Consider the following 26,492-nt stretch of genomic DNA (forward strand, 5'->3'; position numbering starts at 1 on the left):
TTCTATTCTGTTTAACCAGGAAACATCCATGTCTCCATGTCTCTGCCATTGCCTCATGTTCTTTGGGATGAATTCCCGTGTATCTAACTTCCCAAGACTGTCAGAGCTATGAAGAACCTATGGAGACTGCACCTTAATTTCTTTAAGTCATTAGGGTATTATAGCTTACAAGTATTAGTGAAAGAAAAAAAATTAAAAGAAGTTTATGATGCTGTGTGCATATGTACTGCATTTGGATAGGTGTTATCTATCAGTTATTTGGAAAATTTTTTTGCAATGGGAAGGTGATATCCTGCACATTGCTCCAAATTTTCACAGGAATATCTACCAACACTGCCTCTTTCCAAAATGTGCTGAAGTTAAAATTGCTAGCACTGCCCTTATTTACAAGTTTCCAGCCGAATTTCCTCCAGGATTTTAGTCTTGGAATTAGCATAGCAGTGAAAAATGTAGGAAACCCTTTCAGTGTCACTGGGAAGTCTCATAACCCAGTGCTGTCAGGTTATGCAGTGTTAGGATATGGGAACCCTTTGGAATCATCAAGAATTCATACAAACCTAATAAAAAATGCTAAGAGTTGTACACAGAGCATGAAAATATGCAATATATGACAATACATCATACAAAATATGTGGTAGAATTTGATGTTGAAAGTTCACTCAATAATAAATGGGATTGAAAGAAAAAAAGTGTGTCTCTCCTCCATGAATCAGGTTTCCACACAGCTGCTGAGTAGTAGCAGCTTCATATTTCAGCACTGAATTTATTCAGTGTCATCGTCTCACATGCATTTGTCTCTTTCTAGTTTCCCTTGCAATCTGCTCAGATAGGAAAGTATTTTTTGTTCACTCCGGATTACAAAATATGTTGGCCTCCTCCTGACTTTACCAGAGCTGGTAGCCATCTAGGCTGCTGTTCCACTTTCCTAAAGCACTGGAGTCATCCACTCTTACTACACCGAGTAAATGAAGGGTTTCTAAAGTCAGTTAAATTATTATTAGAGGGGCCGTCACTGTGCATAGTAGGTTAATCCTCTGCCTGCAGTGTTGGCATCCCATATGAGCACCGGTTCTAGTCCCGGCTGCTCCTCTTCCGATCCAGCTCTCTGCTGTGGCCTGGGAAAGCAGTAGAAGATGGTCTGAATGCCTGAGCCCCTGCACCCTCATGGGAGACCAGGGAGAAACACCTGGCTCCTGGCTTCAGATTGGCACAGCTCCAGCCGTTGCAGCCATTTGGGGAGTGAACCAACAGAAGGAAGACCTTTCTTTCTGTCTCTCTCTCTCTCTCTCTCACTGTCTGTAACTCTACCTCTCAAATAAATAAATAAAATCTTCTAAAAAATTATTATTAGAAAAACTGAATAAAAAGTGGGCTCAATAGACATTCCTCTGGTTTCCAAATGACTAAATAAGGTATCACTAGAATCACTGTGTGTGTGAGAGAGAGAGAGAGAGACAGAGACAGAGACGGAGACAGAGAGAGAGAGAGAGACAGAGACAGAGACGGAGACAGAGAGAGCTCCTATCTGCTGTTCACTCCACTTGCCCTGAACTGAGCTCCATTCAGGTCTCCCACATGGGAAGCAGGAACCCAGTGACTTGTGCCAGCACCACTGTATGCCATGGTTTGCATCAGCAGGAAGCTGGAGTTAGGAGTGGAGCCAGGCATCAAACTCAGGCATGCTGATGTGAGATGTGGCCATTTTTTTTATTTGCCAGGTAGAGTTATAGACAGTGAGAGACAGAGACAGAGAGAAAGGTCTTCCTTCCGTTGGTTCACTCCCCAAATGGTCGCTGTGGCTGGCGCTGCACCAATCCGAAGCCAGGAGCCAGGTGTTTCTCCCTGGTCTCCCATGCGAGTGCAGGGGCCTAAGCACTTGGGCCATCCTCCACTGCCCTCCTGGGCCACAGCAGAGAGCTGGCCTGGAAGAGGAGCAACTGGGACTAGAACTGGTGCCCATATGGGATGCCGGCACCACAGGTGGAGGATTAACCAAGTGAGTCACTGCACCGGCCCCGATGTGGCCATTTTTACATTTAAACCACTAGACCAAATGCTGTGTCCAATGTTGCAGTGGGTTTTTGAGGGGATGAATGAGAGGCAGAGTGAAAACAGGGATGTTTCCTACCTCTAAGTCCCAAATGTGGAAAATAAAAAGGATGAGGGAGAAGAGAAGAAGTAGAACAGCGACTACTGAACATGGGAATAAATGAGAACTACCTGAAAACCACAAACACCACGTGCCTTTACAAATGTTTCTTTACCTTTCCGCCTACATTGCTTCCTCTCCATCCACACATCCATTTCCCCACTGGAACCTGACAAGTCAAGTATCAATTTCTTAACTGAACTTGCAAGTAAAATTGTGAAGTAACATAATAAAAATATTTGGTTTCCAATCAATAAGACAAAAATTTAATGGCCACCCATGTGTATTCCACAAACTGTGTTCAACCCTGGAGGAAACCCTTTGTCTAGGAAGGAGGGTATGTACAACCAAGAATCACACAGTGTGAAAAACACTTCGTTTGCAAAGGGCTCTGAAAGCATGGATGAAATAGAGCTCCATTCTGCTGAAGGTGTTCCGGAAGTGGAGGCACCCTTACATCAATAATTTATATTTAAAATATAGTTTGGTGCCTGAGAGAACTCAGATCACAGCTGGTTCTTTACTACAGACTACTTATTTTCTGAAAACATGGAGCTTCCATGAAAAATATTTAAAGACCTTTGAGATATACTTATAAAAAAAACTTATTGGCATGTCACTTATCTATCATTTATATAAGACAATAAAAACATGACAACAAAGTATTTCAACAGACACTATCTCAGCATTAACTAATTTATCTTGTATGAAAATATCCTCTTCCATGCCAAAGCATTTATCAGCATTTCCTGTGTTTGAGCTTACACACACTAGTCATGAATTAAGACTAAGCAGGGGCAGGGCCAGCACCCTGGCACAGTAAGTTAATCCTCCACCTGCGGCACCGGCATCCCATATGGGTGCCGGTTCGAGTCCTGGCTGCTCCTTTTCCAATCCAGCTCTCTGCTATGGCCTAGAAAAGCAGTGGAGGATGCTGTACCCGCATCTTCACCAGGAAGAGGCTCTTGGCTCCTGGTTTCAGATCGGCGCAGCTACGGCCTTAGCAGCCATTTGGGGAGGGAAGACCTTTCTCTCTGTCTCTCCCTCTCACAGTCTGTAATTCTACCTCTCAAATAAATAAATAAAAATCTTAAAAAAAAAAAAAAAAGAATAAGCAGGGGCAGGGGAGGAGGATGTGGTAGGGGCTGGCACTGGGCCCAGTAAAGACACAGCTTGGGGTGCCTGAATTTTGTATCAGAGTTCCTGGTTTGAGTCTCAGCTCCTCGGCTTCTGATCCAGCTTCCTGCTCATGTTCCTCCTAGGTTTCAGCAAGCAATGACTCAAGTACTTAGGTTTCTGCCCAAACATTCATAATTGGGTCTTGGGCTCCTGACTTTGGCCTGTTCCCACCCTGGCTGCTGTGGGCGTTTGTGGAGTGAACTAGAGAATGGACGATATCTGCCTCTGTGTGTGTCTCTCTGCTTTTCAAATCATCTGAAAATAAATAAATAAATTGTACAAAAGAGCAAGCATGTCCAGTTTTTGAGATAGCATGAGAACTAGTTCAAATTTGAGTAAGAACAATGCCATGGTAGAATTTCATAAGATACATGCCTACTCTGATAACACAAATTCACATCCCCACTGAAAATGTCAGAAAAGGTTACTTTAGTCCCTGCAAACCAGCGTTGTCTCTCATCATTAGTTCTCACTTCTCTTTTCCAGTTCTTCCTTCTTGACTGTGCAGCTGGAATATTGAGGCATTAGGTACTTCTATATGTTTACAAAATGCTTTAGCAGCTCAATCACCATTAACTAAAAATTGTATTTCTAGAACCTAGTTTTCCCCAAAATGAATAACAAAATACAATTATGTTCCTATAATTTGTAGTTTTTAAAATGAATCTGAAATTATTATCATTATCTTCACTTCTAAAGAAAAGTAATTAAACAAACTGGAGATATGTTTGATGAAAATTAAATAAAATTGAAGTCCCTGACATAATTATTTAAAACTCTTCAAGTATAATCATTACATTAATCAATTATTTTGCCCAGATAAATTTGTCATTTTTTTTAATTCTCAGGAGTAAAAATGGCTTAAAGAAGAGGAAACTAACTAAGTAAGTTTTTCTTATGATTTCATTTAAAAGAATGTTTACCATAATGATCTTCACTTTCCAATTAAAAAGATTGCTTGACTTCAAATACAAGGGATGCCTTAAAAACAGGCTACTTTAGATTGTGATAGCTAAGTGCAGTACATGGTGGTGTGGCAGAGATCACTAAAGAGAGAGCTGTCACAGAAGCCAATCAGGGATGAGGACAATCCTCTCCATACAAAATCTGAAAAAGAATAGCTTGTTAACAGTTAGGAAGTCTTACAGGTATTCTAACTATTTTCAACTCTTATACTGAGCTATATCAAAACTATACAAAATTTTTTTCCATTTTGTATTGTGAAATTCTGTGCTTATTTCAGGAAGTCTTTTACTCTATCTAATGTTATAACAAATACTTTAATAATGTTGTCTCCAGAAACCTTTATAATAAGTGGAAAAGATAATTAGCTAGCCTGTGGCTTTACTTATCTACTGAACTGTAAAGTCATAAGATTTATGATTCTGGTGGATGAAAATTAACCATCAGTTGATTTCAAAATCCTATTAGAGATTATCACCTCCAGGCCTTTCCTTACTTAAAACTCCACACATAAAGAGTGGAACATTTTTTATAAATGGAAATCATTCTTAATACTTGCCTAGGGTAGGACATTGGTGAATTAGCACAAGGAAGCAATTAATGGAGCCAGCTGGGTCTATGGCAGCCAGGCTAGTGAAAAAGAAATCATAAAGGAATCTATGATGTAATCTAAAAAAAAGTCAGTGCAAAGTGTATTTCTATTTAGCATTGAGTGGTGCATAATTTTATGAACATTTAGACATAGAATACTCTTACTGAAGCCTATTTTGAGTCAGTGTACATTCTGTTGGCGTACACCAACCAATATAGAAGAGACAAGATCAGCCTAAACTGAAGAGGGGCTGTGTCACCTAGAAAGGTGATTTGAAAAACAGACTAACCGGTCCCCAGTAGCTCACCGTGATCATATAGTGGTTAGTACTCCGCGTTGTGGCTGCAGCAACCTCAGGTCAAAAGAAACAAACTATTGCCCAAACGTGTTGATTAGGTTTGTTAAGGGAGCTAGTGAGGCATAGGTTGAGTATTTAGAAGACAATGTCTCTGGACAAAAAGGGAGCCTCTATCAGGGTTTGTTGCTTTCCAGACCCAGACAGAGATGAAGAGATGCAAGACTTGGACCAGAGATCCGGCAGAGTTTAGGAGTACTCAAACCTTCCCACAATGCAGAACCTCACATCAAAGCAGCTTCCTCCTTTCCTCTCCTTACTTCCTTCAAACCTCCCTCCTTCTTGAGAAGCCATTTCTTTGGGGGGTTTCCTTTCACGTCCCATGTTCAGTGCCCTTTCTCTTTTACTCCGAATCCACCCCCTGCCACCCCACTGCTGTGTTCCCTTGGCTCCCCTTTCCTCTCTGGTTGCCTTCATGCCATCACTCATGCCTTCACCTTCTCTCTTCCCCTTTCCCTAGCAATCCTTGTCCCGCTGTTCTCTGCTTCAATCTGGCTTTCTTTCTCTCCTCTTTGTTATCCTCTTCCCTTTCCCTATTTATTCTTCCATCCCTGGTCCTTCCTTTGTCTCCCTTTCCCCAATGCTTCCTACTTCTGCTTTTCCTAATCCATAAAAAAAAAAAACTTTTTTGTTTGTCTTCCTTATACCAGCTCACATTTTCCTAGTAACAAGATAAAAACTAGGATTGTTCAATCCAACAGTAAGGTCAATGCACTGCTCAAAGACAGCAGCCGTAGAGGACAGTCCTGATGGAGTTCATTGGAGGACAGGACACCCACCTTAGCTGTTCTTTTGGAAGGATGCAAGCTTGAAGTGGGTGAAGCTTTGAACTCAGACTCACTCTCCTGGGGTTCCAGTCAGTGTTCTACCCCTCTGTAGCTCTGTGGTGTTGGAATATTCACGCACTTCCTTAGCCTTGGCCTTCTCATCTGGAGCATTTGGCTGCTATTATCCATGACTACCTCCAGATTCAACCAAGAAAGATAACATAAGGAAATATTTATTAACTGTAGTGCAATTCATGCATGAGTCACGGTTATTATTATTAAGTAAAACATTGAGGTTTCTTTGTGCCTTCCAGAAAGTATGAGGATACTTCAAATAGTACATGGCCAATTGTATAAAGACATATGACATGGGTGCAGTCTCTGCTTATATGACCCCATCAATAGGTGCCCACTGATTCTCAAGGTTGCACCTTCCATCCTGCCATCACATTAGAAAGCTTTTATCTTTATGCACCAAAATGAACTTATATTTTAATTTCATTTTTTCATTGACTTTTTGAAGTACTCTCCAACACTGTCCCTTAAAGTCTACTAAAATATAAACATCACTTAATTATAAAATTAGCTAATCAACAACTTAAACAAGTATCTATTAAATGGTATGTATTTTCTAACAATACATAAGGTCACAATCTTATAGATGACATGAGCTAAGTAGCATGCCACATGACTCAGAAAAATTTGAATGACATGGGCTCCTCCAAGGTAGAAAGGCATCCTGCAGAAGCAGAGAGCAGGGTGAGGAAGCAGGTTGGTGGAGGTAGACACTAGGAAAGATAAGTAACTTTAGAAAATTTTAGACTTAATTCTGATTCACCCAAAATAAGAAAAATGAAAACCTCCTCCACAGGTGCAGAAACATAAACTCAGGTATTTTACTTAACAGTATCACCGAGCCATTTCAGTGCCTTTCTAGATGTACAGACCGCTAAATGTGACTCTCAGGTTGGACCCAGGAGCTTTCTGAACAAGGGTGTCATCCCACTGGCTCAGGGAAGATTGTCCCTGGCAGCACAATGCCTTCTATGAGCAAAGTCATTTAAATATATAAATATTAATTGTCAATTTTGTGAGATAGTATTGTGAGATGCATGACTAAACCTTATGAGATAGAGCCAGAATGTTTTATAGGTGAGAACATTGAATCTCAGAAAGTTAAGTGATTCTCCAAGATAATATTGTAAATAAAGTTAAACTGTAACTCAGGTCTTTGGAATCTTTTTTCTTTCCCATACACATGCCAGAGTTTTCTAGAAACAACACATATACATGAATCTATATGAGAATGCATGTATGTAATATTTTATCGCTAGAATAAGAGCTAAGTATAAATCTAGAAATTTCCCCCAGTTCTAGGAAGTTTGATATGGAAGCCCTTCATTGTAATTACAATGGATTAGGGACTGGTGGTGAGTGCTAACCTTTGAGAAGTAGAACGTTACCTACTCCAGGAAAACTGCCAATGTTTGAAAATTTTGATGTGTAATATTTATCAACAAGATTTATAAAACATGTATTTTTTTGTGTTTGTCAAAGCCCAGTTCAACTGGATGACTTTGATGCTTACATCAAGGATATGGCCAAAGACTCTGACTATAAATTTTCCCTTCAATTTGAGGTGAGTTGGATAAAGCATTTCCTTCCTTCTGTCATAAACAGGGCATGAGGTTGTCAGGTTTGTCTTGGGATCGTTCCCCTGTTCCCCAGGTAGGCCTTGGGATGTGCTTTTCCAACTAAGCAGGATACGTGGGAAGGTAGCCTCAGGGTGCGTAATCTTCTGGTTCAGGTCAAGAGTCATTAGCCCTTGGTTAGTCAGCCAGGGTTTTGATGGTTAAAAAAAAATATGAAGGGAAAGAGAGAATCAATGCTATGATTGGGTTGAGCAAACATTGGTGTAGAGAAGCCGTTGTTGAAAAACCAGAAGATGGGAGATTCCAGTGTGGGAGAAGCAAACTGAGAGGATTTCACTTTCTGGGAGTTTGGAGTGTGTTTCTCAGGCTTTACTGTAAAAGGATGGTGGGTGGGACTAATTCCCTTTGTTTTCTGGACATATAACAGCTACAGGATTCCTGTTATGCTACTTAAAATGTCTTTGTGCAGCTCTTATCTCCTTGGAGAAACGCAGAGAGTGAGTTACAGGGGACTTCTGAAAGTAAAGAAAAAAAATATTGTCAACACCCCTTTCTTTCCTGACGTGTACATACATGTTTCTTTGAGTTTAAAAGCCTGCATCATAGTAGAAGGAAATGAGGAAGCCTGGGATATCAGCAGTGGAAGGAATATCACTGGGCTTGACTTGTTCTTCCCCTTATTTCATAGCTCATAACAGTCTGAGTGGGCATCACATCCTTCAGATTTCTACAAGAGGGCTTCAGGGGACAGGGATTTAGAGTAAAGGGGAAAATTGGCTGATTTTTCTAAATTCTGTAGACTTTTTTTTAAGATTTATTAATTTATTTGAAAGCTAGATTTACTGACAGAGAGAGAAACAAGATCTTCCATCCACTGGTTCACTCCCCCAAATGGCTGCAACAGCTGGGGCTAGACCAGGCCAAAGCCAGGAGCCAGCACCTCCATCTTGTGTCTCCACGTGGGTGGCAAAGGCCCAGGCATTTGGGCCATTGTCCACTGCTTTCCAAGGTGCATTAGCAGGAAGTAGAGCAGCCAGAACTCCAGCCAATGCTCAGATGTGGGTGCTGTCATCTAAGAGGTGGATGCCACAGGACATTTTAAACTTAATTGTTCTTCCCTGTTGAAGTAGTAGTTTTATTCCCGATTCTTCTTCCATTTTTTCTTCCTGTTCAGCCAAGCACAGCTTTAGTCTGTGAAATGCACCATTAGCCATGGTGTAGATTTTCTAATTAATTTGAGGTTGAGAAGAATCTTAGACACTGACAAATGCAAGTGTCCTTGCTACCACCTGCGTCAGGAGAAACTCCACACAGAAAGTGCCTCTTACCGATTGCATACAGGTGAATAAGAGACTATGATGCTACACCAAATGCTAAATCTCAAAGACAGAAATTCCATTTGAATTGGAGATGTGTGGTGAGGATGGCATCTCAGAAAATTGTACCAATGAAAGAAAGTGTTTAATAAGAAAACACAAGCCAAAACTCCCAAAAAAAAAGCTGATTTTGATAATGGTGATAAAAATAATGATGTCACTATGCCAACCTTATTGGAGCCACACTTTTTAACTTTCTCAGGATTATATGCCCTTGGTGGCACAACTGAGAGCATTACTTCTGCTGCACATTCTCAGCTGATACCATCAGACCCAAAGTTAACTATTTCTGAGTGTCTGAAAATGGAATAATTATAAAATGTAAATCTGGTATGTCATTTTCTGGTGGAAAGAATGTTCTTTTTATTTGTATTTATTTATTTGAAAAGCAGAGAGACAGAGATCTCCCACCCACTGATTCATGCTTCGAATGACCACAGCTGGTGAAGCTAGGAGCCAGTAACTTAACTTGGATCTCCCTCATGGGTGACAGGAACCCAAGTATTAGAACCATCAACTGCTTCCCAGTGTGCGCATTAGTAGGAAGTTAGAATCAGAAATGGAGCCAGAACTCCAGCTAGGCACTCCAGTATGGGACGTAAGCATCCCAAGCAGGGTCTTAACTGCTACATCAAAGGCCCACCCCCAAAAGATTATTTTAATTATGAGTGACAGAAACATAATTCAAACTAGTTTAGACCAAAGGAAATTGGGATTTATTCAAAGGGCACTAAGGAATGTCATGCATATAATGGAAGGGAGAATTAAGGAGCTGCACCAAGAGGAAGGAGGTAACGTAGCTGGTAAAACCGCCACCTGCAGTGCCAGCATCCCATATGGGCGCAGGTTTGAGTCTCGGCTGCTCCACTTCCGATCGAGCTCTCTGCTCTGGCCTGGGAAAGTGGTAGAAGATGGCCCAGGTCCTTGGCCCCTGCACCCACATGGGAAACCCAGAAGAAGCTTTTGGCTCCTGGTTTCGGATCAGCACAGCTCCGGCTGTTGTGGCCAATTGGGGAGTGAACCAGCAGATGGAAGAGTTCTCTCTCTCTCTCTGTCTCTCTCTGCCTCTCCTTCTCTCTCTTTGTAACTCTGACTTTCAAATAAATAAATAAACCTTAAAAAAAAAAAAAGAGGAAGGAAGGGCTCCATCTCAGAAATGATGGAAATCAGGATAGAGCCCCTAGGGGCCCCTCTTTTCGTTCCCACTCTGGTTCTCTCTGTCTTGGTGTCACTTTCTTTAACCACAAGCCAACCTCTTTTTTTTTTTTTATCATGGAAAACACAGCCATCAATCACCCTCTGGGTGCCAAGTGCTCTTATTTATGCGGTTTGCCTCAGGAGCTGTTGATTCCCTTTCTCATTTGCAGTATGAAAAATATCAGGGGAAGATTTTTGATTGGTCAATTTGGGTCATGGTGCCTATTTCAAATCAGTTGCACCTAGGACAGAATCATGTAAGCTCCTACTTCAGGGGCTAAAGTGACTAAACTATCTAAACCAAGGAAGTGCATTTTCAACAAATACAGCATCCTGGGAGAAGCAAACAGTAAATTATTAACATATCAGCTTCATATTTGTGTATTTGAATAGCAGAGTGACAGAGAGGGAGAGACAGACAGAGATCTTCCATCTGCTGTTTACTGCCCAAAAGGCTAAAACCAGAAACCTGGAAATCCAACCAGGTTTCCCACATGGATTGCAGGAACCCAAGCACTTGAGTTGTCACCTGCAGCTTCCCAGAATGCATATTATCAGGAAGTTGGATTTGGGGGCAGAGTAGCTAGGATCTGAACCAGGCTATCTAATATAAGATGTATGCATTTCAAGGGTTGACCAAAGCTACTAAGCCAAATGCCTGCTCCAGCATATTAGCTTTAAATCCTACAAAAACTTGAAAGCAGGATTGTAAGTTTTATATGCTACTAAATGTTCGATTTACAATATAATGAAGGTTTTTATACATTCAATCTGTAAGTGAACACATTAAAGTTTATTTTTTCCATTGCACTCTTTTTCTAATGTTACTTTGAAAAATTAATACTATTATTTTAATTGTAAATATTTATGGAGTACAGTGTGATAAACTGATATATGTATGCAATGTCAAATGGACAAATCAGGTTAATGAGCATTTCCATCTCTTTAAATGTTTTTTTATTTTTTATGAACACTTAATAACTGCACATATTTGTGGGGTACAGTGTGATATTTCAATAAATATATGCAAAGTGTACTGATCAAATAAAATCGGGATTATTAATGTTTCCATCTTTGGAAACTGTTATGTTTATTTTATGGATTTATAATGCAGAAAGGTACTAAACCGGAAATTTAAAGTCCTGGGTCCTCAACATCATTTTGCTTGTAGTTTGTATTTAAAAAGAAATCACATTCTTCATCTATAAAACAGTAGGTTGAACTAAATCATTGGTTCTTGCCTGTGCCAATGTCAGTCAGTCCCCTAGGGGGAGTTTAGGAGTTCAGGAGTGTGTGAGAGTGCTTCAGTTGGTTTTGGTTGTTCTAACAACTTGGGAGGAGGGTTCTAGTCGTGTTTAATGGGTAAGAGACAGAACAGATCAATATTTTCCATAAGTAGGGCAGTCCACACAACAAGGATTTGCCACAGGCCAGTAATGGTCCATTGAGAAGTGTTGGACTAAGTATGGGATGAGGATACAACCAAGCTTTATAATCTATGAGTATTAGGGTTCACCAAAGAAACCAACAAGATATATATAAGAACCAACAGGACACAAGTGTGAATAGATTTATTTTAAGGAACTGGTTCATGGAAGGGTGGAAGCTAGCTGGTCCAAAATCTGTGAGCTGGAGACCCACGGAAAGTTTATGTTGCAGCGTTGAGTCTTCCATCCTCCTTGGAGGACCTGTCTTTTTTCCCTTCAGGGCTTCAGCTGATGGTATGAACCCACCCACATTATTAAGGTGATCGTCACTCAAAGTCTACTTATTTAAAAATCCACAGTATTTTTAACATTAGACTAGTGTATGGCCAAGCAAATGGGCACTGTAGCCTAGTCACATAGACATATAAAATTAATCACAGCATCATTTGAAGACATTTTTAGTATTTTAAAATCTATTATGAAGTCTTCTCCAATTTTTACTCTTAGATCATCGTTGATTATATATTGGTAATTTATCTTATGCCAAGTCCTGACACTGAATTCATGTTCCAACAGGAAAATACAACTTTTTCTCTTGGGAGTCTGTTTTAAATCACGGGCTTGCTTTGTGTATTTTGGACCAACACTCCAAGCCACAGTGCACTGGCCTGACTCACTTTTGTTTCCAAATTACAGTCTCCAGGCATTTCCAAACCCTTGCTCCACCGCACCCATTTTTAGTCTCTGGTAGCCTCAGGGTAGCCTGGCTGGTAGCTGCATTGTTCCAGTCTCTGCCTCCATATGTACGTGACCTTCTCCTCTTATTCAGAATAATCTCAGAATATCCAAATACATCTGCCAAGACCCTTCTTCTAAATGAGGTCACAATGGACAGGCTCTGGGGGTGAGGAAGTGGACGTATCTTACTAGGGGCCACCATTCAGCCCAGTACAGATAGCTATGTAGCTTTGAAAACAACAGATGATAAATCATTGAAATAAAACTGGCAAAAGGAAATTTAAAAATGATTTATGTTGGTTTCACCCCGCACTTTGCTTCTAGGAAGATTTAAGCTTCTGGGTTTCCATATGTTGGAAAGAGAGTAACTGAAAAACTCCTGAGCTGGAAACAGAGTATTTGATTTTCTACTTAGTGACAGGCTAAATTACAAAGACCGCAGAGCATTTGGTGTATACATGCAGTTCCAGCTTTGCTCTAATTCAACTTTGGCAATTTACATTTACAGTGTTCAGCCAATTAAACCTCCCTTATCAACTCAGGGCATTTACAGCAGGGAGGCAACATACAATTAAAGTCCTATCAGTTAGTCAGCTTCCATATGCGCGCCAGTTCTTAGCCTCAATCTGTTTGCACAGTTTCTTTTGTACATGGGACTTTTCCTGTGGCTTATCAATCTGTCTCCAAAATAAGGGGACCGAGGGGAAGAGCTGTTGGTCTGTTAGCACAATTGGCAAAGGAGGGAGAAATCATGGCGCTGGGCAAAGCAAAACAAACAAGGACTCATAGGAGGAGCACTTCGCAATCATCCATGGTCCTGTTTTGGTGTTTGTTCAGTTTAATTATTGTATTTGGTAGTCATTATAAATAAGTGAAGTATGGAGAAATTAGCTTTTATCTTACAGATAATTAAACTGATTTCAAAGACCATGCAGATTATAAGGGGTACAGCAAATTAAGTGAGATATTTTGATAAATGATCCTTCAGAATAAGCAATGAAAGTATCATATGAATAAGCCTGTTACTGCCAATAGGAACGAACCTAAAAACAACACTAATCTGCTACAAGCCTGCTAAAAATAAGTTTTTGTTTCTGACAAGAACTCTTGAGAACTCTTAAAAACTCAGCTGGAAAGTAGCAGTGACAAGTTTGTGCTTCAAGGCATTTGGCAAGCGAGGGTTTTGTCTGAGGTGGAAAACTTCTCATTTTGTGAGCTGAGGGTCAAACTTGACATAGTTTGTCTTCATGACTGATTTCAACTTCAGCCGAAGAACTTGAGATTTTGTGATCTTAAAAAGGTAAAAATGCTGGAGAATCAAACGGGAAGAGAAATCTGGGAGATTTAGGTCAGCTTATCCGTGTTGACTGCAGGCGTGTGACCCTATACCATTAAGCACAAGGGAAGTTGCTACCGAGGACTGTTTGAAAGTAGAAAAAGACTCAAGACCTTGATTTCTAACACGAATCAAGATACAGGGAGGAAGCAGGAGCTATCCCTGTTCAATCTCTCAGAACATCATTAAATTCTACAATACCCTTCTAAGATTCTCAATTTCTTTCCCCAGAAAAGTATTCTCCAGCTCTTGAAATCATTATTGGGAGGCATTAAAAAGAGTAAAACTTGTGGGCAATTTTAACATCTTTTGAGTGTAAACAAAATTGATAGCAGATGGTTTCTCTACTGCCTCACTTACTAGTTATATAGAAGATGCATATCCTATAGGTAATCCCATTTGTAGATGATTATAAGTGCTGTGTATTAATGTTCCTCTAAAATTCTTATAGGGGCATAATTAGATCTACTGCCAGGGCTGTGCACTGTCCAACTTCAGTGAGCACCATTCACATTGCCCACAAGGTGAATATGCCTCCAGGAAATTCAGGTGGCCAGACTACAGCTCCCTCATTTCCTATCAGACACATGGCTAGCAGCTTAGAAACCTCCTTTTCCCTTAGCATCAACTTTTTGAAGTGTGATGGCTCTTTATCTAAATAGAAATTGTCCTATCAGTGCATTTCCTGATAATGGCATTTGTAAGAGTACTGATACATCCAGGCAGATATTTGTATTGTTTTAAGATTTTTTTTTTTTTTTTGACAGGCAGAGTGGACAGTGAGAGAGAGAGACAGAGAGAAAGGTCTTCCTTTGCCGTTGGTTCACCCTCCAATGGCCGCCGCGGCTGGTGCGCTGCCGCCGGGGCCACCGCGCTGATCCGATGGCAGGAGCCAGGTACTTATCCTGGTCTCCAATGGGGTGCAGGGCCCAAGCACTTGGGCCATCCTCCACTGCACTCCCTGGCCACAGCAGAGAGCTGGCCTGGAAGAGGGGCAACCGGGACAGAATCCGGCGCCCCGACCGGGACTAGAACCCGGTGTGCCGGCGCCGCAAGGAGGAGGATTAACCTAGTGAGCCGCAGCGCCATCCTGTTTTAAGATTTAAATTCAAAAGGCAGGGCACTAGACAGAGAGAGACAGAGATCTTTCATCCACTGGTTCACTCTCCAAATGGCTGAAGCCAGCAGCCAGGACCTCCATCTGAGTCTTCTACATGGATGGAAGAGGCCCAATTATTTGAGGCCCTATTACTTTTTCTAAGATTCATTGCCTCCAGAAAAAATACTTATTTTTTCTCATAAAATATAAAATATTTATGCAAGCCTCATAAGTTTCAGTTACCCTATTCCTGCAAAAAATCTGAGAAGCATATCTGTTTTCATATTTTTCACACCCTGTCTCAGGCACATAGTTTTTACTTCTCCAAATGATCAATCACCAAGTTATCCAAGGTGTTTGTGAGTTGTATTAGACAGCTATTTTTGCAATAATACTAAAGGAAACAACACCGAAATCTTGGTGGCTTACAACCACCTCTGTTTATCCTGCCTGTGGGTCTGTGGGACAAGCGAGGTGCTCCTGCCTCTGGCTGTGGATGAGAATCAGGTTTCCATATGTCTCTTCATGCTGAGACCAGCAACTCCCCTGAGCATATTCTTGTCATGGCAAATGGCAAAAGTACAAGAGGGCAAGCCCAACCAAGCCAGTGTATTTAAAGCTTCTGATGAGATATGAGTTCTGTGATTCAAGCAAGTTAACAGTTGGGGTAAAGTAAAATCTGCCCCAAGAGGGAGCTATTGCAACATCATATTGCAAGGAATATGTGACAGTTCTACTACCTGCAGGGAATGGAGTAGAATCCAATGTGAACAATCAGCCAATATGATCAATAAGCCAGCCTACAACGTTTATGGAAATCTCAAATCCATTCTGTATCATTTACAGGAGTTGAAATTGATCGGACTGGATATTCCACATTTTGCTGCCGATCTTCCACTGAACCGATGTAAAAACCGTTACACAAACATCTTGCCATGTAAGATGGCCGATAGTGGCAATCCTACTCACGTCTTTTAGGGGATGGAAAAATGTGACTGCAGATTTATCAATGCCGCTAATCTCTGACTAGAGCCAGCTGTGGTGTGGTTCTTAAGGTCATCTCTGGGGATGCATTAATCTTATTTCAGCTTTGATATTGTTAGATTCTATGCTTTCAGAGAAGATTTAATTATATGAAATGGAATCCATGTATTTAAGTTATATATTGTAGCTTTCCATACAATCTCCCAGATATTTTAGTTGTTGTAAATATTTTTAACAAGTTCAGTAAAAGAAAACTGGTGGTAGAAAATAATATTTGGGAGATATTTATGTATTTATTTCAGTAAGCAACTAGCTATCTCTTATGTGACTGAGTGCCTTAATATTGGAGAGAGAGGGTAGAGATAATCTTCCCACTGACCTGGTTTTTAAAAATTCTCTTCTCTTTCTTCTTTATAGATGACTTTAGCCGAGTGAGATTACTCTCCATGAATGAAGAGGAAGGTGCGGACTATATTAATGCCAACTATATTCCTGTAAGTAAAATAAAATGTCAGATATCCAAATGCTAACCCATCCAGGGAAAGACTATTAGGACCATATGGATGAGCCAGTTAAAAAGAGAGTCATTCTCCCAGCAAACAATAGTTTCCATTATTTCATTCCAGGAAGAAGAATGGTGTTAAAAAAAAAAAAAAGCCTATAGATTAGTAATGATGGTATTGCTTTGTAAAAGACTAGAGAAAGCAACAGTAGACAATTGTGTTAAAGATCATACTAGTATGGTATTTAAATGTCAATCTCGGCCAGCGCCGCGGCTCACTAGGCTAATCCTCCGCCTTGCAGCGCCGGCACACGGGGTTCTAGTCCCGGTCGGGGCGCCGGATTCTGTCCCGGTTGCCCCTCTTCCAGGCCAGCCCTCTGCTGTGGCCAGGGAGTGCAGTGGAGGATGGCCCAAGTGGTTGGGCCCTGCACCCCATGGGAGACCAGGATAAGCACCTGGCTCCTGCCATCGGATCAGCGCGGTGTGCCGGCCGTGGCGGCCATTGGAGGGTGAACCAACGGCAAAGGAAGACCTTTCTCTCTGTCTCTCTCTCTCACTGTCTACTCTACCTGTCAAAAAAAAAAAAAAAAAAAAGTCAATCTCAGCAACCAAACTGCTCTACCTACACACCTGCACTTTTAAAGTATCTGTGAAGTAGTGATGGTTGTCATAAAGGGGTATGGATGTGATTTTATAGGCAATGCTTCAAATCACAGATGTATGGAGTCAGTTACTCTTTTTGCTTCTTTGAAAAGATAAAAACACTACATAGCTGTGTGATCCTTGCCAGTTTTATCACTAGTAAATTCTGACCTTCCTCTTTCCCCCATCCCGCCCCCTACTCCCTTGTTGATATGGAACAACATTTGCTGTTGATAGTGGCTGGGTAAATGACATCATTTATCTTTCAGGGGTACAACTCACCCCAGGAGTACATTGCCACCCAGGGGCCGCTGCCTGAAACCAGAAATGACTTCTGGAAGATGGTCCTACAACAGAAGTCGCAGATGATTGTCATGCTCACTCAATGCAATGAGAAAAGGAGGGTGCGTACCTGATAGGGCTGTTCCCACTCAGGCCCCAAACTCGTCCCAGCCCCTGTCACTGATGAGTTGCTCACTGTGTAGCAGAAACTCCTATACTTGTATTTTTCTTCCTATGCAGTTCTCGTAAGGCAGTCCCTCAGTTTTCCCTAAGCAAGCACAGCCCACATTTGTCCACTGGCCTGCTGTGAAGAATTGTGCTGTCTTCACTCCAGGTGAAATGCGACCATTATTGGCCATTCACGGAAGAACCCATCGCCTACGGGGACATCACTGTGGAGATGATCTCGGAGGAAGAACAGGATGACTGGGCCCATAGACACTTCCGGATCAACTACGTGAGTCACAAGACTGACACCTCCACCCCATCCCCATCCCACCTCCTCATCTCCCTGTGCCTGTAAGTGTCAAGAGACCAACCCTCCACCACTTGAAACCAGGAGCTCTTCCAACATCGGAGCACTTCCTCCTTCAAGAGAAAAATCTCTTTGAGTATATTTACATTTTACTGTAGTTTTGGTCCCATTTCATGGAGGGAGGTATGGATGAAGTGGCTGGCCTGGGAGGCTGTAAAGATAAAATTTTTTTGAAAAAATCTGTGCTGAGGCCAACGCTGTGGCTCACTTGGTTAATCCTCCGCCTGTGGCACTGGCATCCCATATGGGCACCGGGTTCTAGTCCCGGTTGCTCCTCTTCCCCTCCAGCTCTCTGCTGTGGCAATGGAGGATGGCCCAGGTGCTTGGGCCCCTGAACCCATGAGGGAGACCTAGAAGAAGCACCTGGCTCCTGGCTTCAGATCAGCGTAGCTCCGGCCATAGTGGCCATTTGGGGGGTGAACCAATGGAAGGAAGACCTTTCTCTCTGTCTCTCTCTCTCCCACTGTCTATAACTCTACCTGTCAAAGAAAAAAAGAAAAAAATCTGTGCTGTTCTATCTCAAATTAGCCCAGGCCAATAGAAGACAACATTAATCACTGCTTTATCAGGGAAGACTGAGGAAGGAAGTCTTCTCATTATTTATATTAACCATATATGAGTATAATTAAGATATACAAGGCACACTGACATTTTAAATTAAACATTTAAACTATGTGTTAGTCATTTGGGGCTTGTTTATTTGGTTTGTTTTTCCTTATTTTGTTCTCATTATTTGGAAGATACTTCTGGCCCTAATTCATCATGGTTCCATGTATTTCTTCAAGTCCTATTTACTTCCGTTTGTTGGAATGTCAGCGAGTCTATTTATCTAGCAAGGCCTGCTCTCTCTCACATGACAAGTTGTTGAGCACATGTGCAACCTTTCTGTGCCAGGCTTAGGTGCTAATTTTGACCAAAGTCCCGTGTTGCTTTCTGCCTGTAAATAGTCCATAGAATATAGGAGAGAGTTTTACTAGCATTCTATGCTTGAAAATGCTGTCTACTAAAGACAAAATTAAATAGAGTAGCCTCACTGGAATATTCTTCCATTCTAGAAACATTTCATCTAGATGTGTATCCCAGGAGATGGCTAAGAGTGACCCATGGACCACATTGACCCTCTGCCTGTTATTTAGTGCATGAGCTAAGAATTAATTTTACATTTTTAGTGGTTGAAAAAAATCAAAGACTATTTCATTTAAAATAGTATATGTAAATTTTCTGAAATTCTAATTTCAGTGTCAACAAATAGTTGGACTGCAGGTCACATATGCGTGCGTGTTGTCTGTGACTACTTTTGTGTAGTATCAAGCTTCAGTAGTTGCAACTGAAACTCTATAACCTGCAGAACCCAAAATATTTACTATCTGGCTCTTTCCAGGAAAGGTGGCTGACACTTAATATAAATAATGGAAACATACATTGTCCATATCAATGACAACATAAGCACTCAATAACCATCTGTTTATTAATATTTGTAAGAGACAAGTGACCTCTTTTTATTCTTTGATTTATAGTTCACTGTATGGGGTACAGTGAAACAATTCACTACATATGTTCTCTGGGTGATCAAATCAGCTTAGTAATTAGCATTTCTGTAGCATTTTTTAAATTTGCTTAATATTTAATAATGAATATATATATGGAGTACAGCATGATAAATCTTTTTTTTTTTTTATTTTTGACAGGCAGAGTGGACAGTGAGAGAGAGAGACAGAGAGAGAAAGGTCTTCCCTTGCCGTTGGTTCACCCTCCAATGGCCGCCGCTGCAGCCGGCGCACCGCACTGATCCGATGGCAGGAGCCAGGAGCCAGGTGCTTTTTCCTGGTCTCCCATGGGGTGCAGGGCCCAAGCACCTGGGCCATCCTCCACTGCACTCCCTGGCCATAGCAGAGAGCTGGCCTGGAAGAGGGGCAACCGGGACAGAATCCAGCGCCCCGACCGGGACTAGAACCCGGTGTGCCGGCGCCGCAAGGTGGAGGATTAGCCTATTGAGCCACGGCGCCGGCTCAAGCATGATAAATCTTTTTAACCACTGGTAATTAAAGGTGGCTTTAAACTGGGATGAAAATGTAGGCAACTCTCTGCAGACCTGAACAGATCATGCTTCACGCTGTTCCACTCCTTTGGAATGCCCAACTGCTCTTTGTTCTTCTAGCACATTTCTACTCACGTGGTTTTAGCTGAAAGGTCACTTCCTCTCTCAGCCTTGCTGTCTCAGAGGCGTCAGCCCCTTCTTTCCACCTGCACTGCTTCTTCACAGCGCACTGCAGATGCTAACAAGTCCGTCCTCCTGTCTGCTTCCCTCAGTATCCTGGGAGTCTCAGGAGCAAGTACTCTATCTTCATGGAATGGATAAATCGGAGGATGAGTTATTTCAAAAGAATGAAGCATTGGTAAAGCATCAGCAGACTTCCCATTGGAGGAAATATTTCACATTGTTAAGGTCATTTAAACTAAGCTTTCTGGAATGGGCATTTGGCCAAGCCCTGAAAATGCCTGCAGCCCATATCAGCGTACTGTGGTTCAATTTCCAAATCCAGCTCCTGACTTCAACTTCCTGCCATTGAAAACCATGAGAGGCAGCGAAGATGGCTGCTCCAATAATGGGGTTCTGCCACCCATGTGAGAGACCCAGCTTGCAAGCCTGGCTCCCAGCTTCACCCTAGCCTGTCTCCAGCCATTTTAGGCATTTGAGGGGCTAAAGCACTGGATAGGAGTTCTCTCTCCTCCTTTTACTCTCAATCTTTCTCTTTCAAATAAAATTAAATAATCAGGGAAATCTTTCTTAGCCATTTCATCTAGAAACCCAGTGCCAACTACTAGGGAAGGAAGCAGCAAGTCTTTCCCTAGGTTTGCATCTAAGAGAAAAAAATTGCAAAGCATAAATGAGAGTCTGTTCCCATGTCTGTTCCCTCGACAAGGAAGAGTCTCATAGATCACTGCACGGTCAGTACTATGCTTCTTGTCCTTTGTCTTAAATGATGACCTGTCCGGAGGGAAAAACTTGTGAAGGGATTAAAAAATAGGAACAGAGCACTGAACATCAGTGTTTGCTTGTAAGGCATTGATGCAGAGGTTACAAGCATCTGGTACCAGAGTGCCCCCTTTTGGCCATAAGCATCCAGAATCTAAATTGTAAACTATTCTTCAGGCTAAGTTGCCTAAAAACTATTGTATGGTGTAATGGATATATTTTTCTATTTCATTTTTTGTTTGCATCCTTCTTTGTTTATATTCATATGGAGAAATGTTCAAGTATCAAAAGATAAAATTACATAAATGAGGAAATTAGGGTAAGAAACTTGGGAATGATTAAGTAAAATAAAAACAGAAGGGTTATACAATGATGGTGGTGTGGGTCATCGGATCCAACTCTGAAGAGATGGATCATTGGTCTGATGTATCCGGGGAAAAGAAGAAAACAGAAGGGTTTTCTTATTTAACAACACAGAAGTACATTACCTTACCACAGAACTTGCTGCTTTCCAGTATTTGGCACTTGGCATGAGCTGATAAGAGCTGGCAAAAGCTTGTTTATTTCCAAGGCTGTTAATGCCTTACAATGCAGTTGATACATCTGACTCCAATTGTAGGACCCCCACTTTGTAGCTGTGGAGAGATTAATAGCAATCTAATGGCTTCCAGATTTTTTTAAAAGAAAGTTTTATTTTATTTATTTGAAAGAATTCCAGAGAGAGAGAGAGAAGGAAAGAGAAAGAGAAATATCTTTCATCCACTGGTTCATTCCCCCAAAAGGCTGCAACAGCCAGGGCTGGACCAGACTGAAGTCAGGAGCCAGGAGTGTCATTTGGGTCTCTCATGTGGATTCAGGGGCCCAAGGGCTGGGGCCATCCTTTCCCAGGCCTGTTAGCAGAGAGCTGGATTGGAAGTGGAGCAGCTGAGACTTGAACTGGCACCCATATGCTATGCTGACATTGCAAGCAACAGCTTAACCCATTATGCCACAATTTCTGATTTTAAACTCCTTGTACTTTATAGCTGAACACATTTTCAGATTAACTGTACTGCAAAAGAGATAGAGATAGAGATAGATGTACAGATAGATAATTCAAAAGTTTATAGGAAATGGAATTATAAGCTTATTTTGCTGTAAATTTTTTGAAATCTTTGTGTGTGAAGTATCTTCACAAATGTAATGGGAGAGCACGCATTGTGGTGCAGCAGTTTAGGCCACCACTTGAAGACTCATGTCCCACGTTGAAGTGCCTGGGATCAAGTCCCATCTCCACTTCAGATCCAGTTTCCTGCTAATGTGCCTTGGAGACATCAGAAGATTGCCCATGTACTTGGGTTCCTGCCACATGATTGGGAAACCTAGATGGAGTCACTGGCTACCAGCTTCAACATGGTACAGCCCCAGCTGTTGCAGGCATTTGGAACGTGACCAGTGGATTGAAGATCTCTGTCTCTGTCTCTCTCTCTCGCTTTCTTTTCCCCTCTCTCTCCCCCACCCCCGTCATTTTGCCTTTCAAATAATAAGTAATGTTAAAAGGTTATGGAAAGTGCATATTTTGGAAAAAAAACTGCATGGCTTTCAAAAAAATCTTGCACTAAACTACTGTTGTAATTCCATTTTCCATAAACCTTTTGAAGTATCCATGTATTGGCTACCATGCACACATCTTATGCTAATTATGGTCAGCATTTAAACAGAGCATTTTTGGAAACATTTCTGGACAATTAAACGTATCTGATATCTGAGTACCCTTAAGTCCTTCAGGGTATTGAAAAAGTAAGTTATTTGGCACAATTCACTCTGTATGCCGTTAAGACAGAGCCTCTATCATAGCTAGGGAGGCACTGCATGCTCCTTAGGGGTGTATGACCCTGGTTGCCAAGGGGACAATGGGTATAGTTAAAGTGACAACTTATTTGCATTTATACAACTTTCATTATATATTTATTTATGCATTATATTTATACATTTGTTTATTTGGATACAAGTTTTACTCTGTCCAAGACCACTGACTCTGAAATTCATTTGTCTTTAATATTCGAACTTAAACTTCAGCACCAAACTCAAATCAGCGTCAAACGCTCCCAGATTATGGTAGAGTGTTCTATTCTCCAAGTGCATTCTAAACTCTTAGCAAGTTTGAAGAATAGGAGGTGAACCAAATCTTTGTGATGTCTGGGTTTGGAATATTGCTGATAGTTGATAACAGAAGAGAAGAAATCCTTCTTACAAATTAGTAGGGAGTAAAACAAGTTAACCCCAAAGGACCCAGCTCCTGACTGGTATCTGCTCAGAGAACACAGCAATATATTTGATGCACAGGTTACCATGAATGGGATTAATATACAAAACACACCAGAGGCCGGTGCCGCGGCTCACTAGGCTAATCCTCCGCCTTGCGGCACCAGCACACCGGGTTCTAGTCCCGGTCGGGGCGCCGGATTCTGTCCCAGTTTCCCCTCTTCCAGGCCAGCTCTCTGCTGTGGCCAGGGAGTACAGTGGAGGATGGCCCAAGTCCTTGGGCCCTGCACCCCATGGGAGACCAGGATAAGTACCTGGCTCCTGCCATCGGATCAGCGCGGTGCACCAGCCTCAGCGCACTGACCGCGGCGGCCATTGGAGGGTGAACCAATGGCAAAGGAAGACCTTTCTCTCTGTCTCTCTCTCTCTTACTGTCCACTCTGCCTGTTAAAAAAAAAAAAAAAAAAACACACACACACACACAACCCCTGGTATAGGTAGAAGTCCAGCTTTTCTGGGTAAATGAAGACTGAAGCTCAGTGAGTTTGTCTTGGGTTAGGCTCTCTAGTAAAAAAAAACCCCAAGGTAGAGATGGTAATGTATTTGATTATTTAAAAGTATATTCTTAGGTAAAAATCTATAACAGAGCAAGGGAAGCAGAAACAGGGAAGAAGCTACATAACAGTGGGTCCAGTTGGAGTCTCGCTTCTCTGCTGGATCTCAGAGTGGTGGGGTGTGAATGGCACCACAGTGTGGTCCTGTTCTGTCCCATTCTGGCATGGGGCTGGATTCTTGTTCCTTGGTATCAGAATATCGGTAACTGCGGGCTGCCCTCAGACATTTTCCAGCAAGGCAGCTAGCTCCCCGCAGCAGAGAGCGGCTATCAGGAGGGCTGTTCACGGCAGCTGGAAAAGGAGATCTGCGGAGGGCATCCACAGCAGCTTCCACGGGGTTTAATCCATTGGTTGATGAAGCTTCCAAGTGACAGAGCCAGGATGCAAACCTTATCTGCATAAGCTGTTGCCCTTTATATGCAGACAGATTAGCCTAACTGTCCTACTATTCAAAGCTTTTTACAAGTAGTCTTTCTTTTTTCAGGGCCTACTTTGTGCCAGACACAATACTCAGAACTCGGAAGGGAAGTGTACTGGCCAGGAGTGCAGTGACGTTCGATCTTCTTGCACCGTCAACGGGATCGTCATTGGAGGGCTGGCTGGGCAGCCCTGACAGTGCACCCAGAGATTAATGCTGGATTTTGTTTCTTTCCCTAAAGGCTGATGAGATGCAGGATGTGATGCATTTTAATTACACTGCATGGCCTGATCACGGTGTACCCACGGCCAATGCCGCTGAAAGTATCCTGCAGTTTGTACACATGGTCCGACAGCAAGCCACCAAGAGCAAAGGCCCCATGATCATTCACTGCAGGTGAGCACATGCGGCACATTTGCTGTTAGAAATCAGAGTTTGCTTACATAAAGGAAATAGCCCACCATTACCTAAGTGCTGATCAGGTGTAACTGACAATTAAATGAGATAATTTTTAAAAATCTACAATTAACTGATGTCTTACTATATACATTATTTACTTATAACATGGCTACCTTATGTCTCTTGCCTATGAGATGTTGTTATTCCCATTTTCAGATGAAGAAACTCAGTAGAGAGATTTATTTACACAGGTTCATATACCTAGAAAGTGGAGGAATTAGGATTCAAATCCAGGCATGTCAATCTCCAAAGGCCATTCCTTTAAGGACTATGTGATGCATCCTCCCCCATCAAGGATTCTGAATGGCTGTAACATGGGAAAACACAAGGCCAAATTATAATAGCTTATCACAGCTTGGAATAATGTAGGTAGAAACAAAATCAAGAAGAAAAGAAAAAATGAAAATATTCCACATATTAAGATAAATAAATCTATAATTTATTTATCAATTTACAAAAATAAATGGATCTGTAATTCATTTCTTTATAAAAAAGTGAAGGACCACATTAATTCTTTTTGAAAAAAGGGATTGATTGATTTATTTGAAAGACAAAGCAACAGAGAGAAAAGGAGAAAAAGAGGGGATGGGGAGAGAATCTTTTGTCCACTAATCCACTCCCCAGTGGCTGCAACAGTCAGATATGGAGCAAGTCTAAGCCAGGAGCCTGGAATTCCATCTGGATCTCCCACATGGGTGCAGGGTCCCAGGGACTTGTGCCACCTTCTGCTGCCTTCCCAGGCACATTAGCAGGGAGCTGAATCAGAAGTAGAGCAGCCAGTACTGAACTGGCACTCTTATAGGATGCTAGCTTAATCCACTGCCCCACAAAAATCTTTATGGGAAGAATTATCTTTGAATTCAGCCTTATATTTGCATCAAATGAACAAAGTTCCATGAACATTCATCCCTGTGATATAATATTATTGTAATTTTGCATACAACTTCGGAAGAACAAGGTACATAAAGAACAAGGGAAGCATTGGCAGCCACACCAACCTGAGCAAATAGATCTATAATCTCAAGCTTGCATCTTGGCCTTCGTGAACTAGAAGGACCAGTGTGTGTGTGTTTGTGTGTGTATGTGTGTGTGCACTCATGTGCACACATGCATTCATATGGGATGTGTCGCTCTTTTAAAGAAGGGTGCGTCTCAAGCTACTAAATTTCTATTTAAGGAAGGTGTCATTGCTGTCAATCCACTTTCTCATTCGTAGGTTAAAAGCTGTGCTTTAGCCAATGAAATTATTCCCAAAATGGTTCTTTCCAAGAATAGAAAACAAAGCTGTTCAACCATGAGGTCAGACCCGTGGATTCCTTTCATGGCAGCAGGCAGGTGCAGTTCTGAATGTAACTTCACAGGTGGTCAGCCAGTGGCAGATCATTTGATCTGAGAAGCTCTAGGGGCCAGCAGAGAAAGCCTAGTAGAAAAAGCCAGCTGAGCTCTGGACTCAGACTTTGGTGTTGGATTCTTCTCCTAGCTAATTCTTCAAATAAATTAACTTCAGCTTTCTGTCTTCCTATAATTCAGAATTCTGAATTCACCATAATTCAGAATTTGGAACCATTTGACTCTTCAATCTAGGGATGATTGGAAGGAAACAAGAGATGGATTTAACGTGGAGAATTAGTGATGGTGGGCAGCTGGCTAGACCCTGGCAGTCTTCTGCTGATTCTCATAGCATTGGGATTAGGGGACTGGACGAGATTGGGTCCAAATATTTAATTTGGTCTTAAGGCAGCTACCAAAATCCCTGGGAGAATAAAACAGGCCTGTGGCCCGCTGGAAGGGCAAACATGCCACACGGAGGCCTGGGATGATGAACTGAGCCCAGGGTGGCTGTGAGCCCAGAGCTAGAGTTAGGGTGGAGGCATCGCCACTGGACTTTGGAGCTGGATGGTAGGGCTCGACTCTGAGAGCATTCAGAGGATGGGGCACTGAGTACGTGTTCCAGCTCCCTAAGGGCAGGAACCCACTCTCCTGGGTGCTTAGTAGAGAGTCATTA

The 26,492-nt window shown here is 41.9% G+C and overlaps 1 protein-coding gene and 1 non-coding gene across 4 annotated transcripts in view; both read left to right on the top strand.

The window, feature by feature from the left end:
• Positions 1 to 26,492, top strand: part of PTPRO (protein tyrosine phosphatase receptor type O) — a 274,380-nt gene that overhangs the window by 219,502 nt on the left and 28,386 nt on the right. For all 3 annotated transcript variants that reach the window (XM_008259342.5, NM_001082750.1, NM_001170980.1), the window contains 7 exon segments: positions 4,177 to 4,212; positions 7,563 to 7,644; positions 15,677 to 15,767; positions 16,232 to 16,308; positions 17,228 to 17,362; positions 17,575 to 17,697; positions 24,270 to 24,424. In XM_008259342.5, coding sequence (XP_008257564.1) covers positions 4,177 to 4,212; positions 7,563 to 7,644; positions 15,677 to 15,767; positions 16,232 to 16,308; positions 17,228 to 17,362; positions 17,575 to 17,697; positions 24,270 to 24,424 — 699 coding nt within the window.
• Positions 21,117 to 21,184, top strand: LOC127492222 (small nucleolar RNA SNORD77). The gene has a single exon (XR_007921381.1). It is a non-coding gene; the product is annotated as a small nucleolar RNA SNORD77 (small nucleolar RNA).

This window comes from Oryctolagus cuniculus, chromosome 9 (genome assembly GCF_051225735.1).
Source record: "Oryctolagus cuniculus isolate XC-2025 breed Fujian yellow rabbit chromosome 9, ASM5122573v1, whole genome shotgun sequence".
Lineage (NCBI taxonomy): Eukaryota > Metazoa > Chordata > Mammalia > Lagomorpha > Leporidae > Oryctolagus > Oryctolagus cuniculus.